This window comes from Elgaria multicarinata, chromosome 2 (assembly GCF_023053635.1).
Source record: "Elgaria multicarinata webbii isolate HBS135686 ecotype San Diego chromosome 2, rElgMul1.1.pri, whole genome shotgun sequence".
NCBI lineage: Eukaryota > Metazoa > Chordata > Lepidosauria > Squamata > Anguidae > Elgaria > Elgaria multicarinata.
In genome coordinates this window covers 142915967-142929618 of record NC_086172.1, presented here as the reverse complement: position 1 = coordinate 142929618, position 13652 = coordinate 142915967, and the positions used below count along the sequence as shown (strand labels likewise).

At 40.5% G+C, this 13652-nt stretch overlaps 1 protein-coding gene across 4 annotated transcripts in view; it reads right to left on the bottom strand.

The window, feature by feature from the left end:
* LOC134392991 (signal recognition particle subunit SRP54) overlaps nucleotides 1-13652 on the bottom strand; it is a 61798-nt gene that overhangs the window by 14577 nt on the left and 33569 nt on the right. For 2 of the 4 annotated variants that reach the window (XM_063117801.1, XM_063117800.1), the window contains exons 13-16: nucleotides 13486-13594; nucleotides 12564-12734; nucleotides 11643-11738; nucleotides 9218-9761 (exon numbers count right to left, since the gene is read on the bottom strand). In XM_063117801.1, the coding sequence (XP_062973871.1) occupies nucleotides 9670-9761; nucleotides 11643-11738; nucleotides 12564-12734; nucleotides 13486-13594 (468 nt within the window). In that variant the 3' untranslated portion in view covers nucleotides 9218-9669. Of the gene's footprint in view, nucleotides 1-4468; nucleotides 4654-9217; nucleotides 9762-11642; nucleotides 11739-12563; nucleotides 12735-13485; nucleotides 13595-13652 lie in introns of those variants that run through there. The other 2 variants (XM_063117803.1, XM_063117802.1) reach the window with 2 other exon arrangements.

Sequence of the window (13652 nt, the reverse complement as noted above, 5' to 3'; positions counted from 1 at the left end):
AGCACTCTGAACCAGAAGGGCCAGTATTTATTTATTTATTTATTTATTACATTTCTATACCGCCCAATAGCCGGAGCTCTATGGGCGGTTCACAGTTTAAACAAGCACCCATCTTTCATTCAAGAAAAAGGCCAGGGAATAATTTCCTTCGCAAGAGCAGGCAACTGCTACCTTGTCTGAACAAGATTGGGCTGCCCAGTTTAACATTGACTTTCTATAGTTCAGAGAGTACAAGAAAATCACAAAAACATGTTATAGATTAAATTTAAAGTTAATAATCAGGAAATTGGCATTTTTCAAATTAGATTTAACCCTGGGCAGCTGTATTGATAAGAATTAACTAATAATTGCAAAAGAAAAAAAATGAAAACTCAGGGAACTCTTATGTTTCTGTAAACCGCCCAGAGAGCCCTGGCTATGGGAGCGGTATATAAGTTTAATAAATAAATAAATAAATTCCTGTAGATGGAATATAGTTCAGTAGTAGAGATATACTTTGTATGCAGAAGGCCCCTGATCCTATCCCTGGTATTTTACTAAACTACTTTCCATTATTTATAGGCCACCATATAACTGGATTCTCAGGGAAGCTTACTGGCATGAATTTAAAAATTCAGGTAGCACATGACAGGAAACATCTCTGTTTGAGACCCTGAAGAGCCAGTAGCAGTCAGAGTAGACCAGGGGTCCTACCATAAAATCCCTAATCAGTTTAAGTAAGCAGTTTAAGATTAACACTTTGGCATCTGCCTGTTTTAGGCTGCATCTTATTCAATAAAACCTTTTGTTTCATGTATAGTGTACACCTCAACTTGTCTTTAATAAAGGATAGTCTAATTCAGTTAATTGCTGGCAGTGCAATACAGCCAATGCTTCTTTTAAACATATGTTTTGGCTATGTCCAGAAGTTGCTTCTTTTGGGGGGAAGGTTAGGACACAAATAAATTTTGTACTGGAACAGTTTTTGATATGGACTGATGTACACACTCTTTTAAATTATTTATCTGCTTAAGGGAAAAATCATCAACATAAAAGGATTCTTTGCACCCTTTTGACAAGCTAAAATACTAATATTACAACATTGGAAGCATAAACCCAGAGGCTCACCTTACTAAGTGGGCGATATTATCATCTCTTTCCCCACCCCCACCCTGCTTTTGGTGCACTTACATCTCCCAATCTTTCCCCCTTTTTCTGACCTGTCACTAACAGTGTGCAAATTAGCGTATATATGCACTTTCATCTTGTCAATTTCCTTGTATGTTTCCTACTTCATTTTGCTCCCTTTGACAGCTGAAACAAACAGGGGCATTGACAAGGCAAGGTTATACATATTGTGTGCACCTCGAATAGACAAACAAAAATATGCAAATTTCTGGGGCTAAAACAATATTACAGTACCATTTGCACAAATTTCTGGAACTGAAAATAATAAAAAGCCAGGGTACGAAAAGGGGTCAGGATCAGCGCTGGGATGGTCAGACACGGCGAGTTCTTCTGCAAAGCACAATGGGGTATCTATTGGAAGTCCGAGGGGGGAAGAATGTGGAGAACAACTCACTCCAATTATCTGTCAGGGTGCACTGTGGGTTGTTCCACAAACAACCCACACTGCATAGCTTATTCACAGGGTGCATTGTCGTGTTGTGCGAACACAGCCTGTGACTGGGCTCAGACAAGATGAACAATCCATATTGGTTTGCAAAGTATGGGTTGTTAATGGTTAATAAATCCTTGTTTGTTATCACAGCTGGGCAACACAATAACCCACGCTTCAACAAGAACCCATATTCCACTTTTCAACAAAAACCCTTAAGAGTGGGTTCTTGTGTTGTGTTAACCCAATAAATGTCATGCCACAGCATGGTAATATGACTTTCAATAAATAGAAAAATTAAATCAGCGTCTCTGCTCCTAATGCAAAGGAATATAAACAGAATTGGACAGTAGCACTTTACATTCCCCAACCATATTTGTACCTAACATTTAATATATCTCCCTTTACAGTTGCAACCCAAACAAATATTACCAAATATTAGTTTGTATTCTTGTAGCAAAGTATAAGAACTTCAAAAACTGAGTGGATAATATAAGTGTGGGTTAGTTTAGAAGTTCTTTTAAAATAGCATTCCTTACTAGTAGGGCAACTGAATGTCAATACCTTTGCCAAGTTTTCACAATTAGCTGAAAGTCAAAACCTGTCTTCATTTAATATTGAACAGACTGATTTGTAACGGGTATCCACTTACAGGAGGAGTGAGAAGAAATCAAAACAGTAGATATATGTGTGAAGTATAGGTGCTATATCAAAGTAGAAGGGAAGATAATATTCATGACAATTATATGTATAAATAGTATTTGTGAATTCATTTATATTTATGTGAAAAACTAGGCTACTAGTGAATTTATTTAACGCAAAGTGATGGCATGTAAAACTATCATTATAAATACCAGAATGTCTGCCTCTTGAGACCTTGTAAAGCAGGACTCCACCCTGAATTTGTAAAAACTCAAGCTTGACCTGTGCAGCCAGCCTCCAGCATGTAGAGCATACACATTCACTGCCAAATTTTTTTAGGTCATCTGTCTCCAAAAAAGATGGTTCTAGCTGTTTTGTTAGGGGAATTAGTGCAATTTTATTCCTAATTTCTGCATCATAAAATTAAGATGTTCCAGTGGTTAAAAAAGAGATTACTAAAATGTTTAGAAATGGCAGTGCAGTGTTTCTAAAAACATGTCATGCTCCAAGTGCTGAGAATATCTGCCTGCAATCAGCTCCCTCTGAGGAGATATGCCATTCTTTTAGACAACAGGTAAACCAATATTGAATTGGCTGCTGTGCTGCAATAAAAGTATATTGTACATTGTCTTAGTCAAGAAACCACACAGCCAAATAATCATTCCGCCCCATGGAGCAATCACTGCATCTAAAAAACTGTAGAGCTGGAAAAATGGGCAATTAAAACGAACAAGTGGCTAGAGCAACTTCCCTATGAGGGAAGGTTACAACAGTTTAGAAAAAAAGGCAAGTAAGGGGAGAAATTATGCATGGTACAACATTATGCATGGCATGGAGAATGTGCATAGGGAGACGTTTTTTTTCAAAATACTAGAATGTGGGGTGATTCCATGAAGCTGATTGGTGGAAGATTCAGGACAGATAAAAGGAAGTACTTCTTCACACAGCACATAGTTAAATTATGGAATTCACTACCACAAGTGATGGCCACCACTTTGGATGGCTTTAAACAGGGGTTAGACAAATTCCTGGAGGAGAAGGCTATCAATAGCAACAAGTCCTGATGGCTATATGCTACCTCCAGTATCAGAGACAGTATGCATATGCACACCAATTTCTGAGGAACATGGGTGGGAGTGTGCTCTTGCACTCATGTCCTGCTTGTAGGTTCCTGGTCGACAACTGGTTGCCCACTGTGTGGACAGAGTGCTGGACTAGATGGACCCTTGGTCTGATCCAGCATGGCTGTTCCTATATTCTTATCGATCAACTACCCTGTGGGAAGGATTCCAGGAGAGAGTAAGGCAGGCAGAAGAAAAAAGAGAGAGAGGGAGGCAAGAATAACACCAGGTGCCTGCTGCTGCTGTAGCTGGCCTCTCCCCATAGGGCCATGTACCACTCACAGCTCTGTGGGAGAGATCTTAATGACTTTTAATATGTTAATATTATTTGTTGCGGGTTTTATTAATATATGTTGATATTACCTGTATGCCACCTTGGAAGGATTGTATAAATACTTGTAATAAATATACTTTAAATAAATATATTAATTCCATTGGACAAACCTGGGACCTAGCCAATTTAGGCCTAGCCAGCTTAACTCATTGTAATATTACAATGTACTTTAAAAAGCAACTAAACTTTCTTAACCACTCTTGCCTACGAAGCTTTAATTTATGCAGATATTGTCCAACAGCCCCCAAGAAGTCCAAGCCCATCACAAGATGGAAATGCACAAACATACACGAGCCATAACCACCCTGCTGTCGTCCATATATGTTGGACTACAACTCCCATAATCCCCCAGTCAGCACAGCCTAATGCATGTGGAAGGCAGCGCATCTGGAGGGCACCAATTTGGGGAAGGCTGACGTACATACTAGCAAGGTTTACACCCTTGTCTACGCTTACTTCCTGCTCAGTGGAACCTTTCTCTGAAGTAAGGCTGCCTAAGGGATAGGGGCTGCTGGGCTGTTCAGCCAGCACCGAAGTGGGAAGGGCGGAGCGCACTGGGGGAAGGGCTCTGCCCCTCACCACCCCTCACTGGGTAAGGTGCCCTCACCGTCCTCCAGCATCCCTCGACAGGAGGAAGGCCGAGACCCGAAGCACGGGTGGCATGGAGGAGGCTGCCAGGTGCGCTTCTCCGCCTCACGGAGAAGCTCCATGGGGGCTGTCAGGCGCGCGGAGCCGGTCTGAGGGAAGGCGGCGGCGGCGGCGGCGGCAACTCACCTGCTCTTGGTCCATGGCGCAGGCGGTGACGGCGACAGCGGCTGGAGCGCAATAAAGGGTGATGGCGGAAAGCCCCTGCTCCATAACTCGCCCTGCCCAGCCTGAGAGAAAACCAGCAGCGGTAATCACACCAGGCCGGTCCCGACCCTCCTCCCGGGTGGAGGCCCTGGGAAGTGAGCTCATAGGCAGGCAGGCCCGCCGGTCACACCCCGTCTCGAGTGGTTGCTAGGATACCAGGCAGAGCGGGCTCGCGGCGGCCCCCTGGCGGCAGAGGGTGGAATGTCGAGGAGTCCCCTGCAACGCGGCTCGACCCCGCGGCTTCGCCTGCCTGGCTCGCGCCGAAGGCACGCTGCTGCCCCGCGCGATCCCGGCTAGCTAGCTGGGGTTAGGGGCGAGTTTAGGACGCGATGATGCGGCGAAAGAGTCTTGTGGTACCCTAAACACCAACAAATTTATTCTGACGTACTTTTTCGTCGTCTATAGCCCACGTATAATGCCACAGATTCAACACTTCTGGTTTGGAATATTTGGGGGTGATTTCAGATGCTAGTTGCATCATTGTGCCAGAACCCCTCTTAGCACTGTTGTCTCTAATGGATAATGTAAGAGGCAATTTGCCACACTGTGAAGTAATCCTGTTTTTGTTGCTAGCAGTGCACCTAGAAATAGTACAACATTGGAAAACAGGTGCCGGTTGCACGATGCAGGGGTGGTTCACCAATATCTGGAAAACTGCACTTTCAGAGAGACTAACCCATCATAGCAGAGTTCTGAGAGGGGTGGCCAAACACAACCACTTCATGGAAATCTGGTTTCCCTTCCTTGCATTTATCAACAAAGGGATGGTGGTCTATAAGCCTCCGACCTCCCAAACATCATTCTGGAGGGATCTAATTAAATGAGTGGCGCTGTAAGGACACTCTGTTTATAAAATTAAAATAAGAATGGTAACAGTTTCTTTTTATAATTTTTGTTTGGATAGTTGACTGTTATTGTATTTGTTGACTATATTTGTTGACTATAAGCTCGTTGTATAATGCACAATAATTAAATGAAACAAAGTTTTTTTAAAAAAGCTTGGTGGTTCCTAAATGATGTTAAACTGTTCCCTCTGATCTTAGCTTTTTTCAGGCACTGTTACAATTGTGGATTGGAAGTTTTAGTAAACCTCCATGCAGGTGCTGGCACATCTGAGACACCAAGGGCAAAATCCTATACATGTTTAGACAGAAAAAAAGTCTTACAACTTCCAGTATGACTGGGGAATGCTGAGAGTAATAGGATTTTTTTCCTGACTAAACATTATTTTTATACCAACCCATATCCAAAGCTCTCTGGGTGGTTTACAATTCATAGAAATACAAAATAGCAGCTTGGGAAGTGTAGTAACTGTTTTCACTAGCTTATTCTTCAAGATTAACATGTGCTGCTAAACCTCAAATCAGATTCTCAAATCACAAAATTATCTTAGAAATCTACTTTCTGGGCACTATAGACACAAAGTTATCACTGCATCCCACTTTCCAAAAAACTCAGGTAGTTCCTCACTACCCCACTCCACAGATCTGCAACCAAAATGCCATTTGCATGATGGAACTTTCCTATCCCCTACTCCTTGCTGCAGACTCCTCAAAGCTGCACCTGAGGATTGCCCTCTCCCCCACCCCCACAAATGGTGTGGGATGTGGCACATGCATAGGATTGTTCTCTAATTGGCTTATAGTCTAGTTTTCCTTCATTGGGTGCAATTCACACTACATAGGATCCACATAAAATAAAGTTCTGTTGATAGGATTTTTAAAAATTCAAAATCTAAAGCCAGGCAAAACATTTATTAGTACCAACCAAAAATGTACAAAATGGTGAGCACAAGCTTTCAAGACCTCCAGCGCTCTTAATCAGGCAAGATATTATAGAAAACAGAGGGCAGGGAGAGCGGAGGAAGAGGCTGGCTTGATGCTGAAGTCATGAAGTCTGCATGGTCTGTGCTGTTTTCATGTTACAGCTATGGCTATTGAAATAAAGAAAAAGTTAACAGCTGATTCTCTAATTTTTAAAATTATAATTGTTGCTCAGAAATGTCTATAACTTAATCCAAAACACAGGTTCCTTCTAGGCTGAGAAAAAAAGAAAAACATAGCAGTTTTTATATTAGCAGCTAGAGATGAATGGCCAAAATGAATTCAAAAATGAATGCCATTTTTCTTGGTAGAAAGGTGGGGCACAAATCAAATAAATAAATTTTGTGTGGTGCACTAGGTAAAAAAAAAAGTCTTTTCTCGAAGTAACAGGATTCCTGCATTGAGAGGGGGTTGGACTCGATGGCTTTTTAGGCCCCTTCCAACTCTACTATTCTATAATTCTATGAGGTCTGTTATAGGAAAACAGCTGTTTTGTACATGCAAAAACACAGTTTTCCACTGTAATACTCTCAAACACACACACACAAATTTAAAGGTCAAAGCTAAGTTTTTACTCAAAGCATTCGCTTTGGTATCTAGTGAGGTTTGGAGAATTACACAACTGTGTGGCTTTACTCTTAATGATCCCACAGAATAAGGTATCAACATATCAAATGTTAAGACCGGGCACAGGCCAGTTTGCACAATTACTGCAACTTAAACAAGCCATGGTGGCTTGTTTAAGTTGCGCTGTGTGCCACGCACAATTTGAATAATCACTGCCTGGGTGCAGCTCGTCCTAACATCCACTGCAGGCAGCATCGTCATGTCATCTAAACAACCTTTAAATAACCCCCAACAACAGCCCATAGGTTATTTGGGGATTGTTTCCCCAAATAATTATTTGGGGATTTGTTTCCCCAAAGCCACTGGGGTTCAGACAACATATGCCCAGGCAGAGATTATACAAATTGCACCTGGTAACTTGTTTAAACCACGGTTACCGTGTGAACCAGGTCAATGTGTGTTATCATCTATAGTTACCTACCTCTGCGAGCATAAATTTTGGTATACTATTTTTGAATGTGCTTCTTCTCTGAATGCAAATATTTCAATGATCGTTTCATACCTCTTCCCCAATAAGCATACACAGGTAGTAGTCTAATGCTTTTGTTGTGCCAGTAAGGCACTTAGTGACAAGATAAAAGCAATGGTCTTTCATAAAAAAGGACATCCATTTAGCCTCTGAACACCTGCATAGGAAAAACACACACAAGACAAGCATTCCAATTCTGCAGCAGGTTATAAGTATAAACACAAAACAGTAGAGGTAAACTCAATCCCATAAGGAGAACTTTTTAAAAAGAAGAAATCCACATTATAATAGAAGTTAACAGAAATCATCTTATGGGTTGTCTCAGTTATGTTTATTTCAGGATGGCTTGTTGTGCTTTTTGAACCAGGCATGGTGGCTTTAGTGTAGTTTGGTAACCATACACAAGCCACCATGAGAATTCATGGCTTATTGTTGGGTTGCTCAAGATGGTTTGTTTTCAGAGTGACTTGTTGCAACATGCAAACCCAGCACAAAGGCTTGTGCCAAAAGGCTACAGAATTTTGTGGCAAGAGCAGCAGAAATCCCAATACTCGGCTTGCTGCTTCACACTCTCACTTGCCATATGTCAGGCTGACAACATTAGTGTACCCAATTCCCATTTCCAATTACTACTTGCTCTGCATGAATGGCAGAACTGCGCAAATTGAGCAGCGATTGTGAAATTTGCATAAATTTCTCCAAATTTGCAAAACATTTTACAGAATTGTATGCAAATTTATTCAGGGAGACCAAAAATACACATTTCCCCCCAATAGACTAAAGCGTGAAAATTAATTTTGCAACTAAGATTGTAGTGCCTGAATTTGCTTTCTTTCCCCCCCTCCTCCTCCCTCCCAATCCCCTTTCCTTTTGTGTCATGGCTTTTACATTGTTAGCCTGTGGGCAGGGACTGTCAAGAAATACTTTTGTAAGCCACCGTGAGAGCCTTTTTTGGCTGAATGGCGGCATAAAAATGCTTAAATAAATAAATAAAATAATAAAAATGGTGATGGGGGATTTGTGCTTTTTACCTGTTTTCATTTTGAGGAAGATTTGCACACATTTGCATTAACTCGGTTAATGCATAAATTTTCCCAAAAGTGGAGGGGGGGGGAGTTGGGCTAGAAACATGGAGCACATTCTAACCTTGTAAAGTTCTGCAGAATGAAAGGGAAACAGAAAAGACAGCCAGTGTGGTGCAGTGGTTAAAGTGTTGGACTGGGAGGACCCAGATTCAAGCCCCCACTTCGTCAAGAAGCTCTCACTGAATGACTTTGGGTCATTGATTCTCAGCCTAACCTACCTCACGGGGTTGTTGTGAGGATAAAATGGAGCTGAGGATTATGAACACTACCCTTGGCTCCTTGGAAGAAAGACGGAATCTAACATTTAACTCACAAGCAAATAAAAAAGCTTAAACATGATAATAGGTATCACTGGTTCCTAGCCTAAATCTAATGTCGGGCCTCAAATTGCAAATTATCAAGGACAAGAAATTTTACATGAAAAAATATTGACTGAAGTAGTAAAAAAAAATGGTATTATTTTGGAGTTAATGATAATATTTCTAGAATGCTATGGAGTGTTGCCAATTTGGAAAGTTCTTTTCCTGGACAGAGCTAGGGGAATAGAACAGATGAGATGTCAGACAGTGGCCTAAAAGCACGAGATCCCTAAGTAAGTCATCTTTATCCTAAGTAGAAAGAAGGAAGGGCCAACCAAGAGCACTTAAATCCACTCTGGAGGCATGTCAACACTGGCAAAAATTTATTTCCTTGCAATAAGCTTATTTTTGAAGCACAGTGCAAAGTCATAAAATTCAACTCTTAAATTTACAACCACTTAAGTTTATTTTACAGTATATTTGTGACATATTGGCATTAACCAAAATCTGAATTGTTTACAAATATAATGGCTGCCATTTGAGGCAATTAAAAAGTTCCTCTAAATAGTAAATTTGTACATGATTTTAAGTTTTAACTTAACAACTCTCCATGTAACATCAAAATTAAAACAAAAAAAAAACTAATTTAAGCAAAAATATAACCACTTTCTAGAAATAAATCTAGAAATTCTCAGAATTGAAGTTTCAAAAGTGTTGCTTGCTGCATTAACATCCTCCTCCATTGTAAAAAAGGAGATCTCATTCTTATAGTGAACTTCCAGAAAATATGGTTAATCAAGTCAGTTTATTAAGGCTTCTTTTACATGTTATTGAATCCCATCATGCCTTTCATGTTTCCAGCAGCACCCTGTTGAAACTGCCGCATCATTGACTGTAATCCTGCCATGCCACCTGAAATAAAAGAGTAAAAATAAATATGGACACCTCATATTTGAAGGAAACTTCATAAGATAAAACACTGGCTGTCTTTTTATTCTCCCAGTATTTTAACTGTCTATAAATAAATTTTAACTTGTTTTAAATTTGTAATTTTGCATTGCTGCTGTTTTTATCTGGTTGAGCTTTTATATTGTATTTTATATTATGGTTTTATACTGTTGTTTTATACTTTGATTGTTTTTAATTTTTGTGAACCGCCCAGAGAGCTCCGGCTATTGGGCGGTATAGAAATGTAATAAATAAATAAATAAATAAATAAATAAATAAAATAAAATCAGCCAATTGCTGCTGGGATCCAAAAACTGCAGGAATTCCATGCATCCAAAGTTACTTTCTTAAAAAGCAGCTCTTCATGTAACATAGCAACCAATTTTGAAACTGCGGGACTTTTCAAAGCCAATTGTGGTATGGCACAATGATGTGATGCTCAAAAGTTAAAAAACTAAAAGGGTTCTAATGGACATTCCCAACACACTGGGTATGCCTAAAGTATCTATTTGAATCCCAACCGGTATAATGCACACCATCAAGAGGGAAAGAAAAAAGTAACAGAAAAATAGGTCTGTGCACTGGCTTGGGCAGAAACCCAAATCTGAGGCAAAGCGGGCTGGTTCAGCCTGCCTTGGCCCAAATCCGGAACAGTACCAAGTCGGTCCAAGGCCGAAGCAGATCAGCCCCAAAGCCTTGGGGCGATTCAAGGTGATGCAGGGCCGCTCCCCCATACCTGCCCACCCAGGAAAGCCGGCACAAAGCCAGCTGTGAGTCCAGGTCAGTCCATTGGACTCACTTTCCTCTCCCTCCCCAGCCTCACCCGCTGCCCGCCTACCACTGCCAGGACTTACCTATAAACACATCCTCCTCATGGGAGTCAGTCTGTGATTTAAAGTAATTGCAGGAGCTCTGTACTTTTAGTACATCTATGGCCGAACACTATGGCAGCCGTAGTTTGCGGGCATAAATATACTAAAAGTAAAGAGCCCCCATGATTACTTTAAATCACGGCCTGGCTTGCAGGAGGAAGACACAAGTAAGTCCCAGTAGTGGCAGCTCTGAGTTGGGGGCATATAGGGATGGCGAGGGGGCTTTGTGAGGGGGCAGGGGCAACACGGGGGGGGATGGGAGCAGGGAGTTCAATGGGCTCCCGACTGGCCTTGCTCCCAGCTTTCCTGGGTGCTGGCTGCACAGCTGGTGCCCAGGAACCTGCAATGCTGACCCACTTCAAGGGGGCTGAATCTCACCTCAGCTTCAGTGCTGAGGCAAGGCGGGCACCCCCCAAAGCACCCCAAGTCGAACTGGGGCCATTTCAGTGGCTCCAAAATAGCCTCTGAGGTGAGTTGGGCAGGCTGTGCACAGCCCTACAAAAAAGAATGCTCAAAAGGTAAGTTTTAAGAGAATAGAAGAACAAAATGAATTAAATGTAAGCAGTTGGCACAAGTTCTCAACAAGTTCTCCAGTTACTAAAGCATTTTAAGATCTCTAGAGGATTTATGAAAGGCAGCACCTATCTACTCTGGTTTTTAAGGAAAAAATCTGATTCAGAACTTTTCTCAGTTTGAGAAAATCCTTAGTGTTGAGATTCAGCACCAATATGGTCTTGATATAAGATTTTCATTATTCATATGTTTGGCACAAAGAACATAATTGCATCTTGGCAAAACTGCATATCTATCTCCCAGAGGTACTGGACACAGTCTAGGTACTTTATAGAATTCTTACTTTCTAAGCAATTCAAATATCAGCATTGGCCAAGATGCATATTTTATCATAAAGCATTCAAAAGTTGTTAAATACATGAGCACAGTTCTCAGTAAACAGAACAAATACAACCATTACCCATGTGATGAAGAACTCTGGGATCCATCATCTTTGCCATCTGTTGATTCAGTTTTGCCATCTGGGACGGGTTTACGTTCTTTGACATATCACCTCCTTAAAAGGGAGAGAAAAGAACAAAAGGGGTGGTGGGGAGAGGGAAATGACAAGTGAACATATCAGAAGCATTATATGGAGTTTTAATCTCTTAGTATCAGTTCTGAATTTAGTGCTGTGCACAAGAAAAAATCTCTAACTGGCAGGAGCAGATTTCTAGAGGTTGAATGGAACTGCAGAGAAAAGGGGGAGATAGGAAAGCTCTCCATTCTATGAACTCTGTCCCATTCATGGAAAGAAAGTTTGGATCCAACCCCATGTTTATATATACATTCAAAATTGAGCAAAATACAATGGTGAAAAATGACATAAGAAAAAAAACAATGCTACCTTTAACATCTTATTTAAGATAGCAGTAGCTATCAGGTGTAATCATTTTTTGATCCCTATATTAAACTAAGTCTAGGAATATGCTAAGATCAGATAGTGGACTCTGAAGATAAGTTTCATTAGAAGGTCTGTTTTCACTTGAAAAAAGAGGCAACCATTAATCTCTACCATTTCCATCTCCAGCTGACCTCTAAACCAATTTCAATGATAAATAATTTTCTGAAGTGATTTCAAGGGAAGTATGAAAATGCTTGTGACTTTTCCAGGACAAACCTTTGAGCAGGTTTGGTTCTAGAAATTTCATAGAACCTGTGTAACTTTGCCACATGGAGGTGCTCCATAAGTAAGTCCATAAGCACAAGATGTTATAATACAAGAGGCACTATGGCAATAATGGTTTTTAAAATTTACCTAGAACTTATGTTTCTAGAACTAAGGAACAGATTCAATTTAGAACACCCAATCATGCATTTGTGGTATATACATTATTCTCACCTTTGAAAAGTCCTTTGATTCCTCCCATCTTCTTCACCATTTGTGCAAACTTTGTGTACTGTGTCAGGAGTTCTTGAACATCTCTAGTTGAAACACCAGAACCTCTTGCTACTCTTTGGATTCTTCCTGGTTGTTTACTGAAAACTTTGGCCCCATCTGTGCTATCAAGTTCTATGAATCAGAGAAGCAATGATAAAACAAGGCTTTCATTTTTCAGTATAATATGTTAAAATGCTAAGTCCATTACAGATTTTTAAAAGTTCAACAGCTCAGAATTCTCTGCTAGTGGCTTGGTGTTTAGTTAACATTAAGTAGGTAACATTGATACTGTGACCCTATTCTGATGACATGCTAAGCCACAGCGATTAAACTTTTTGAGCTAAACATTATGGCTTAGTGTGTCATGTGAATCATTTCTAACCATGGTGGATAGCTATGGTTTAAACACACTCACTAACCATTTGTTGCAAAAGGATTAGTGGCCTAACCATGGCTTAGTGTGTTGTCTGAACAGACCCTGTACTTTGCCTCTATACTTCCTATAAAGAAATGAAATTACAAAAAGTAAGTTTTAAAAGCAGCAATCACTGAAAGTATTTACTACACTAAAATTTTCAGGACATTATCAAGCAGTGGTTATTTACATAAAAAAAATGACTGGCTCCAGATTTATGCTCATTCCACTGATATTAGAGGAAGGGCAGTGCCTTCCTTAGTTTCCCCTTTCATCCTGCAATCCCAAATGCCACCATTGCGTTGCCCATTTCCTTCAGCAGAAAGCCTCCGAGGGATCCTTGGTCCCTCAACAAATAGAAGGAACCCTAGATCTTAGAATTTTAGTTCTATAAAGGCTAGACATTTCTTCATCTAAGAGTTTTCATTATTCTGACAACTAATACACACACTTCAGCACCTCTGTTACCTTGATCATTCATACTGTCCATTATTGTCATCAGTTTCTTTAGCCTTGCCATTGATTCCTGTTCATTGCCTTTACTCATAAAATCTGTTCCAAAACCAGGGATCATACCCTACAATAGTAATAAGGAAAAAATAAATGCCAGTTTCAAGTGGATTGTAACATGTTTA